General features: G+C 44.0%; 1 protein-coding gene across 6 annotated transcripts; it reads left to right on the top strand.

Moving 5' to 3' along the window:
- Positions 1-116: 116 nt before the first annotated feature.
- men1 (multiple endocrine neoplasia I) lies at positions 117-10,405 on the top strand. Of its 6 annotated transcripts, none has more exons than XM_035608376.2 (12): positions 117-648; positions 1,159-1,282; positions 1,664-1,722; positions 2,368-2,850; positions 2,968-3,176; positions 3,890-4,018; positions 5,599-5,639; positions 5,740-5,827; positions 6,187-6,323; positions 7,237-7,378; positions 8,733-8,906; positions 9,046-10,405. In XM_035608376.2, exons 4-12 carry the CDS (start codon positions 2,415-2,417, stop codon positions 9,619-9,621), a joined length of 1,932 nt encoding a protein of 643 aa, XP_035464269.2. In that variant the 5' UTR covers positions 117-648; positions 1,159-1,282; positions 1,664-1,722; positions 2,368-2,414; the 3' UTR covers positions 9,622-10,405. The 6 variants fall into 6 exon arrangements, with proteins under 6 accessions (XP_035464269.2, XP_035464355.2, XP_047193756.1 ...); XM_035608462.2 differs by having other exon boundaries at positions 117-776; XM_047337800.1 differs by lacking the exon at positions 1,664-1,722.
- Positions 10,406-10,497: the final 92 nt, after the last annotated feature.

Below are 10,497 nucleotides of genomic sequence, written 5' to 3'. Positions count from 1 at the left end.
AATATCCGACAGCAATGAAGGCAGCGTGGGGGAATATTCTTGAACACAGACACCATGTTATATATTGTGAACCTGCCCCTGAACAAAAGTGGAATTTTGCATTGCGGCCATTGCCGGTTGTATCACGTGGGGCTGTATTATATGAAATTTGATCAAATGTTACCAAAATATTCCTACTAAATAATGTGTTGAAAACTGGTTGAATATAGAGCTGTATAAATATAACGTGATGTCTGTAACAAATCCAGCGGGGCACGCTGATCGAATGATTTTTCTACAATTTCTAAACTGTGTGGGGTTTTGGCTGTAGTCCCCTTTTTCCATTATGCAATGTTTACCTTTGTTCGAATTTCAGTTGAAGGCGCCGTGCTGCCCTCTACTGGGAGTCTTTGCGAATATTTACTATGAACTACATTTCCCGGCATACCCCGGGGGAACTAGTGTGCGCAGCGGTTTAGATCTAAAACCGTAGGCACGGGCCCATACGCGCGCAAGTGCCATTGACAGCGACATGCGCATACGGTTGTGAGATCTGCTGTGCTACGCTAACGTGGAGGGCTGGTAACACACTTTCGGACGGAGCGAACTGCGCGGCAAAAGAAGGGAGACACAAACAAAAACATGTGGCTGAGGCTCTGAGAACAACGGGTACGTTACTGTCTCACACGCCGGCGAAACGTGGCGTTGCTCGGAGCTTTGAGCGAGCCAGCGTCGCGGCACATTGCGGCGGCGTGTTTCGCGGGAGCGCTAAAGGGGACGAGCGTTATGCAAAAGTGGTGAGTTTAGCTAACTAGTAGCTCGTTAGCTTGTTAGCTGCGGCTGACAACAGTCGTCATTCAGCCCGCGCTCCTCGCCGTGTGAGCGGACTCTCTGGGTTGCGGGTTGTCCCAGCACTTCATCTGCCTTGTTCAACCTGCTCAGCCTTCATTCAGCAAACGAACGCTTGTACTACACGGGGCGGCTGACGTTAACTCTTAACTTTAAAACGGTTAGCTAGTTAGCCCCCACGTCAGCCAACCGGGCTAGCCAGTCAACTCGTCTAATCGAGTGTTTCCGGTCGTGGTTTAGAAAAATGAGGCTTTTGAGACGATGCGGCGACGTTTCGCCGCAGTAACAAGCGACGACCAACTTGAAAGCGCCTTTTTTGTTTGTTTGCAGCTTTGCGTTGAATGGATGTGTGTAGCAGAGGGAGTGCCCCGCCCACCAGAGCGCCATCGACAGCCCATGTTGGCTGCGTTGATGTAACCAACATTATACAACGCGTCTAGCTGCTCAGCCGAGGGTCAGTATCTGGTTTGTTTATCTACATGTCATTTGTTTCGCGCGATGTAGTTTTAAAAACATTGATATTCGAAAGTATTACTCCCGAGACCAGCGGTGGGATGCTCATCGATCCAGACAGTTTGAATGAATATATGATGAGAAATGTCTCCGATTTGCTCATCGGGAGAGTTTAATAGTCGGAAGCTGTTTATCTGTGAAATCGTACCTGTGAGTAAGCATGAGAGTTAAAACAGATTCGAAAGTGACCAAGTTGGGATAAAGGTGTCTGTGGAGTTTCGCATTCGTCCAGGTCGTAGTTATCCACGAATAATAATAATAATAATAATAAAGGTGTTGAATCAGGAGCAACTGGTCTTGATTGTAGTTTTTCCAATCTTAGACGGAGAGGAGAAACATCTTCAAGAAACTACAATCAAGTCCAGTTGCAACACCGTCATGGTTGTTATAAAGAATTAGTATAGTCTTTGTGGTCGCTTGTTTCCTATGCAAAACAGAATTCATTTGTTTGTTACAGCCGTTGTCTTTATTTATGTATTTATCATACATATGTATATATCAAATAGTTCCATCCATCCAAGTATCCATCCATGACACGGAGCTCCATTTTTGTCGAGAAAAGTATTATAAACACATTAGTGAGCCACACGGGATGATGTTCCTTTATAACCATCTGCACACACTGTTGTTTATTTTGACTCAACCCCACACACACACTGTCCTGCTGCGTCAGAAACTCACTAGAGCTCCAGATGTGGATTCATCCGCCATTGGAAATAGTTCCCAACATGTACACAATTTTATTCCTAATTGAGTTTCATATTTACTAAAAATTACATTGACCTGCTGTTTCAGGGAATTACGGAGCCCTCTTTAAAAAATAGCAGTTTACATTTTCATTAGGAATCAAAGGGGTTGGAGCTTGGCGAGCCACACGTAGGGTAGGAGAGGTTAGAAAGTATAGATTCTTAAAAGATCAAATCAAAGACTTTTCATAGACTTATTTTGACTTTTCCTGCTTTCTGCAGCATCAGTGTCTGGTATTGATGGTTAGTTAAAGTGACTGTTCTGTAACATACTGTACAGCACTGCAGGTGAGGAGAACATCTGGCTTGTGACGGACATTGGACACCATGGGTTTGCACTCAGCCCAGAAGAAGCACTTCCCTCTGCGGGGCATCGACGGTGTGGTTCAGCTGTTTGATGTCGAGCTCCGCAAGTCTGAGCCTGACCTAGCCCTTCTTTCCCTGGTCCTGGGCTTCGTCGAGCACTTCCTGGCTGTGAACCGAGTCATCCCCATAAACGTTCCAGGGGTGCGGTTTGAACCGCTGGAGCCAGACTGTCCCAACTCCTGCTTCCCTACTGTAGAGCTGGGTATGATCAATGCACTGTACGAGCGCTTCACGGCCCAGATCCGCGGTGCAGTGGACCTGTCCCAGTACCGGAGGACCGCTGCAGGGTCCAGCAGGGAGCTGGTAAAGAAAGTCTCAGACGTGATCTGGAACAGTCTCAGCCGCTCATACTTCAAGGACCGGGCTCACATCCAGTCCCTCTTCAGTCTCATCACTGGTATGACATCACACGTTTACATGAGAATATTTATTAGGAGTATATCATTTGATTTGATTGGAAGTTATGTTATCAATTTGAATGAAAGGAAAATAATCATTATTAAATCTAAACCAGGCACCAAACTGGACAGCTCTGGTGTGGCGTTTGCGGTGGTGGCAGCCTGCCAGGTTCTCGGCCTGAAGGACGTCCACCTGGCACTGTCTGAAGACCACGCATGGGTAATTTTTGGCAAAGGCGGCGAGGAGACGGCTGAAGTCACCTGGCATGGAAAGGGCAACGAAGACCGACGAGGACAAACGGTCACAGCAGGAGTCAATGAGAAAGTTAGGCCCACCTTCTTCTTCTTTTGAAAAAAAAATAAAAATGGAACACTCTAAATTAAGACTTTTATTCACTCAGAGACATACAGCAAGTCCTCAGTCAAGTCAAAAATGTAAAAGCTTACAGTACATATGGTAACAAGTTTGACAGATCAGAGGTTTTCTACTGCTACCCAGTTCGTCTCGTATCCTATCAACGGAAATGGTTAAGAAGGATGTGACTCATCATAAACTAGTATGATGAGTCACAAGTGTGTCAGCTCCTTGTCTCATGGCATTTAAGGGGGCTTTCACACCTAACCCGATGGGAAGGGTTTAGACAAACTGGTGCATATGTTTACTCGGCTTCTCTCTGTAACATGCATGGAGGTGTGCTGAGCTTGTTACTTGCATGCATAGTGAACAGTGATGCGAGCAATATGTCCCAGTATTATTGGAAACATTTATTTTTTAAGTCTGACTTATCATCACTAGACTAATCATGTCTAGTATATGATATTTACTTCCCTGTATTTTAATATCCACAAACATATTCTCCTTTTGTGTGTGTGTGTGTGTGTGTGTGTGTGTGTGTGTGTGTGTGTGTGTGTGTGTGTGTGTGTGTGTGTGTGTGTGTGTGTGTGTGTGTGTGTGTGTGTGTGTGTGTGTGTGTGTGTGTGTGTGTGTGTGTGTGTTTGTGTGTTTGTGTGTGTGTGTGTGTTCCATCCATTCGTCAGAGTTGGTTGTATCTGAAGGGCTCCTACATGAAATGTGACAGAAACATGGAGGTGGCTTTCATGGTTTGTGCTATCAACCCCTCTCTAGACCTTCACACTGACAGCTCTGAGCTCCTGCAGCTGCAACAGGTGAGCAATTTCCACTTGTACTGTGCAGTGGCTAGTTCTGTGATTCTAAATCACTATAGCTTCCAGATTCACAGTGTACGCAATGACTTAAATGTCAAGAGTTCGTCTTAAACTCAACGTTCTGATGTTGTTACATTTGTCAACTGGCATGATTGTTGGTTCAGAAACCCCCATTTTGTTTCCTGCTATTCAAAAGTACACTTAACAATTTGAAAATGTATGCCAAAATAAGTTAGTTTTCATCCTACCGCAAACATCACCAAGACCTAACGTGTGCTGGTGATTCCATATATAGAATTTGTCTGAACAGACCACATTGAAAGAAAAAGGTAATAAAAGATAAAAAAAAACTTTTAACCTTCTGTGTAAAAGATTGAAAAGTTTGAGTAATGCCTTCATATGCATGTGCATAGTTTGGAAAAAGGCCATCCCTCATCAGTTTTAATATACACAATCATTCGGTGCCATCAGGAGAACCAGAGTAATGTCCCACTTATCACCGTGCTTCTCTATGTCTTATTCAACAAACAGCGAGTGAAATCAAATTTACTTATTTCCACCGTTGAACCTCAACACTTCCTGCAGATGTTTCACATTAAAAGCCTCATTGGATAAAGAAGGGACTATGTTCTTTGAGCCGATGTATTGCTTTTAATGTGAAAAAACAGTGCTAAGAATGATTCATTGACGGTAGCTTAGTAGCAATAAAAAATACTCGTAAACTTGAAGTGATTGGAAGCGTTTTTTGTTGTCAAGTGAGAGCAGGGTTTTAATATGACATGACTCTTGTACTGATGGTACTGTTCATTTTCAAGACAAAAAACCTGGAGGGAAAAGGCGAGTTCTCTCTGCTCGTTCAGCAAATAAAATTCCATTTCAGTGGTAATTGCAAGACATTTGATATATCATTAATAAAGTCTCAGCTTGTTGAAAACACTCGGGAGGCAAAGACAAAGTGCTAATGGTCAGTGATTTTATCCTTCAAATTGATGACACCACGTGCAATATGGCCTCTGATTTTCTTGATCTCACTCAGTCTTTGGATTAAAAACAAAATGTATCTAACCCTACACACGTGGGCACACTCTAGGAGATTTATGTGTCACCCGCCAAAAATGTATTTTATTTGACATCTGTTTTACTCTAGAGTCGCAACAATCTGGCCAAATAAGACGCACTGGTTTCATTAAGGAAGCTGCAGCCATTAATTTTGCTAGGATGTTGACAACAATGCTCCAGACATTCTTCATTCAAAATTAAGCAAATCCCTTCAGTCTAGTCTGCATAATCTTGGTGTCATTTTTGATCAATACATAAGCTTCAAAGAACATATCAGATCTGACTACATCCTGTTTCTTTCATTTGAGAAACATAACGAAACTCAGGTCTGTTCTCTCAAATAATAACTTTGAGATGTTTTCTGTTTAGATTATTGTAATTCACTGTAATTCACCTGTCTCAATAACTCATCTCTCCACCGCTTACAAATACAAGATAAAGATCACTTACTTACAGCTACAGTTAAAAAACATAAATCGTTTTTTCATGCTTTTTAATGATCTCTTTCTGTTTTCTTGCAGAAACTCCTGTGGTTGCTGTATGAACGAGGTGACCTGGACAGGTGAGAGTTGTCCAACTCTTACAATCTGCACACATTGCTCGTCTGCAGCAAACATTTAACTTAACTCCGTTTCCTCCTGTTGTCCTATACTCTCTACCAGGTATCCCATGGCCATGGGCACCTTGGCAGACCTCGAGGACCAGGATCCAATCCCAGGCAAAGAGAACCCCCTGAAAATGCACCTCAAGGTTAGTTTACAGACAGGGGCTCATCAGGCCACACAGTAGTAAGACTTGTAGGATATAAAGAAGGTTCTTGTATAAATATTGAACCATTCTTTTAAATACAGCAACATTTTAAAATACTGGTTTGTCTACTCGACTTTTATGTAAACAGTCACATGAAGTGCAGTATACATGCCTTTACCAAAACCACTGTAAAAGGCTCTGTTCTTCTTGTTCATAACACAAACTGACCTGTCAGTTCCTGTTTTGTTTGTGGGGTTTCCCTTCATAGTTAGAGAACAAGATATCACATTACCTGACATGAATGTGGATTTGTCTGACCGGGATCTTAAATAGGTGTTTCTGTGCTCTCTCTCTCTCAGGCTGTAAGTTCTGCTCAGAAGCACTACAACAATGAGCACATCTACCCCTACATGTACCTGGCTGGCTTCCACTACAGACACAGGGACGTGCAGGAGGCCCTGAGGGCCTGGGCCGAGGCAGCTCAGGTCATGCAGGAGTGAGTTCACACTGCAAGTAACACACACACATTTATGTTTCCTTCAAATTGAACACACGTGGTCATATTTTAAAACTATAGTAAAGACTGCATAATATTTTAGTTAAAGGCATTGGCCTTTGTTACTGGAGCCATTGCAGGGTTGAAATTATTTCACCAGCTGAACACAAGGTGGCAGTAAATGTAAGGCCATCTTTCTGAATTGTGTTGTAGCTGCATGAAAAAAATGTAACTCCCATTTTAGCTCAGAAAATAAGGATTAAAGCTAAGTTTTGTGACAGTTGAGTTTGAGTTCTGCTCTGGTGGGTTTTTTTTCTGACCCATCCACCACAGAGAAGCGAACAGTGTGACTGGGTGTATGGTCGAGCGGGAGACGTCTCGCGCTCTCTTCTCTTTAAATGCTCCGTTCATGAACTGCGGCTAAATATACCAACACTGATCCTGCAGACCACACATTCCCTCGCCATCTCTCAGCTTCCTTTTCCTGCTCGCCCCTATTGTTCATCAATTTTCAGCCTGTCCTCACAATCTAAAGAGGGAAGTGTGTGTGTGTGTGTGTGTGTGTGTGTGTGTGTGTGTGTGTGTGTGTGTGTGTGTGTGTGTGTGTGTGTGTGTGTGTGTGTGTGTGTGTGTGTGTGTGTGTGTGTGTGTGTGTGTGTGTGTGTGTGTGTGTGTGTGTGTGTGTGTGTGTGTGTGTGTGTGTGTGTTCATAACAGTGGATTCTGTAGCAGGGTTCACTTCTTATCATGTCTAGACCACTGTGCTGTGCCCTCTTTGCATCCCCACCTCATGTATTGTGATTTCTTTAATAATGGCCAGTTAAACAATCATCCAGTACAATGTAAATCTGTTAAAACCATATTTTATCTTCCTTCAGTTATTAAAAGTCCCGCGCTCTCCCCTGCCTTTGCAGATACAACTATTTCCGTGAGGACGAGGAGATCTACAAAGAGTTCTTTGACATTGCAAACGATGTCATTCCCACTCTGCTGAAGGAGGCCACTGCTGCCGAGGGTCCTGGGGAGGGAGGAGAGGGGGGAGAGGGAGCTGACAAGGTGAGTGTTCCCAGCCAGAGGAGGGCTGTGAGACAGCAAGTAAAAACAGCAGACATCGGATGCATTCGTTCATTTACTACAGCTTTATCAAATTTCATGTTTGTCAGTGGCAAAATATCACGACAGAGAAACACCTCTTCCCTATATTCAAGAAAGGGAAAGAAAAGAAAAAAATTCCACATCTACTCCGTTGCCCTGGATCTGCTCCAAAATGAAATGGGTTCTTTTCTTGGCCCATGTCACATCCTTCCACCAGTTTTTTGTGGAAATACTTTCTGCAGTTTTTGCATTGTCCCGTTGATAACAAACAAACGGAGGAGGTGTCAAACACAACCTCCTCGTTAGAGGTTATCATAAGATAATTTGATAGTGATAACATCGTCATACTTGACATTTACAAAAAACTGATCATGCTGTAATATCACAGACTATGGTGATATGCTGACTAAATGCATTTGATTGGAGGTTGTTCCAGATGTTTCTTCGATCCCCCCCCACCATAAAGGAGAGCAGAGCAAAGGGATACATGGGCATTTGACAGATGTCATTTACATCAGGCTGATCAAAATGTGGGGCCTGTGCTATGAAGCACGTTCATCACACCCAGGATATCTCTCTCCATTATCTAGCTTCAATGAAACTAACACTGACCATCCTGGATATCCTGCACCTTATAAGCAACATTGTCAGAACCATGAATAAATTATGAATATGTTATGAGAAGAAACACTGATACCTGCATTTGGTTACAGCGAGAGAAGAGAATTGTTCATTTACAATCATGGGAGATGTTGAAAAGTGTGTGAATCATTATTCTGATAGTTAGTAATCCCACTTGTGTTGTTCTGAGCTGCACTCAGAATTAGAGTCAAAGCTTCGGTGCCGTCAGGAATTCTGTCTCAATCAAGGAATCTTTGTTAAATTCAAATGAAGCGATAAAGTATTTATTTAGAAAGAAAAACTCAAATTGAAAAAAAAAAAAAACGATCTATTTGTCACTTTATTGTAAACTCTTTTGTCTCGGTCCAGTTTTCCGTTGAACTGATTGGTCAGTAGTTGGCAGATTAAAGGTGCAGTTTTAGTTACCATGGTGATTTACCCCGGTAAGAAGTGAAGGAGTGAACCAGCACTGAGACTGATGAAGTTACCTTGATGACCACAGGTCCTGCTTCATAGTACAGGCCCCAGATGTAAACACACGTTTTTTTTTGTAATCTATAACGTGTCCAGATATATATCACATAAAATCATCAGTATTTTAATGTCAATATAGAAACAAAACTAGCTTTAAGTGCAAGTTTGTATCTGTGCATTTAAATCTGTGTGTTTCTCTAACCCACCTACACCTTTCCAGGAGCTCCACAAACAAGCTGCAGCCTTCTCAGCACTCCAGGATGCAGAATGCTTTGCCCACCTGCTGCGGTTCTATGACGGCATCTGCAAATGGGAGGAGGGCAGCCCGACGCCGGTGCTTCATGTGGGCTGGGCCACCTACTTGGTCCAGTCTCTGAGCCGCTTTGATGCTCAGGTGAAAAGATCCAGCTTAATGCGACTTTGAAGATCAAAATGAAAAGAGCCAACAGGAGTCACAGCTAACGGTGCTCACATACATACATGACGAAGCTTTGGAGTTAAAAAAAAAATGTATTTTTGCTGTGCTCCAACAGGTGCGTCAGAAGGTGTCCATCATCATCAAAGAGCCAGAGTCCCAGGACGATGACGACCAGTCCAGCGATGACCCCCGCGAGGGCCGCAGACGGGGCCCCAGGAGGGAGTCCAAGCTGGAGGAGCAGAACTCTCCTCCCACCTCCCCAGCCACCCAGCCCGCCGCAGGCACAACAACAACAACAACAACAACAACAGCAGCAGCAGCAACCGCAACCGCAACCACCACCGTCTCTCAGCCCAGGAAAGTTGGCGAGGGAGCGGGCCGCTGCCGTGCCTCGCAGGGCCCGCGGGGCGGAGACACTGAAGGAAAACCGAAGTCCCCCAGCCCGGATTCCGGATCCTCCCCGTTGTCCCAGCAGCAGCAGGCGTCGCCCTCCCCGGCCGGTCCCGTCGTCGCCTTTCAGAGCGAGAAGATGAAGGGGATGAAGGGGCTGCTGTGTGCAGCCAAGGTGAACTCCAGCGCCATCAAGCTGCAGCTCACCGCTCAGTCGCAGGTCCAGATGAAGAGGCAGAAGAGCACCCCGGCCGGGGACTACTCCATGTCCTTCATGAAGCGCCAGCGCAAATCGCTGTAGACGCGTCGATTGTTGTGAGAGTCTATGATATACTGTGAACGGCCGCATTGGACGCCCCGTTAACCTCGCTCTTGTTTGTGAAACTTGTTACCAGTGTTTTCATCCAGAGGTTTGCTGTCATCGAACAACCCTCAGAGTTCCCAGCAATATATATTTTCGACATGCACCGGTGATCTGCAGTTAAATGTCACATATCAGGTTTGAACTGAAGGAATGAACCCTTTCACTGTTTTTTTTTTTTTATTATTCATCCCAATTCTGGGGAAACATCCTGGTTGATCAGTTGTATCCTTCACTCTTCATTAGTTTGTGTTTTAATTGGCAGCCAATTGTACACCGACTATTAACTTCTCTTTGACTCACACGTGGATGTTTGAAGCCAAAGTAACGAGGGGGGGGCAGAATTCACCGTACAGATGTGTAAATATCAACTCGTACCGTTAGGAACCTGTTCATATCTGAAGCCTCGGAAGTAATTAATTTAGGATAGTTACTGTGTAACATTGTCCACTTCTGCTCTATCGACAGCTCCTTTCTTGCTAGCTCTATGTTGCCTTACTTTGCTTTTTGTTCTTTACCGAAGTAGGTGGCCTTTAGTTTTGAGAATAGCTGAGCGAGGCCTTTTTTTAAAAAAAAAATGATTAGAGAAAACCAGGAAGACCATGCACTGTTGAGACGGAGCCACATTAGGTGGCCCCGGCTTGCTACGTCCTATTTGCTTGATGACTTGTCGTTTTGTTCTTGTTTTGTATCTGCAAGTAATAAAAGACCTAATGACAACAGAGTGTGGCGTGGATCTGCTGATTTATCATGGAGGTTTTAGCTGTAATACGAATATTATCTGGTCTTAATATAAATCACAAGTAGAGACAAACA

This window comes from Scophthalmus maximus, chromosome 1 (assembly GCF_022379125.1).
Source record: "Scophthalmus maximus strain ysfricsl-2021 chromosome 1, ASM2237912v1, whole genome shotgun sequence".
Classification (NCBI taxonomy): Eukaryota; Metazoa; Chordata; class Actinopteri; order Pleuronectiformes; family Scophthalmidae; genus Scophthalmus; species Scophthalmus maximus.
The sequence above is the reverse complement of the archived record's forward strand: the minus strand, read 5'-3'. Positions and strand labels throughout refer to the sequence as shown.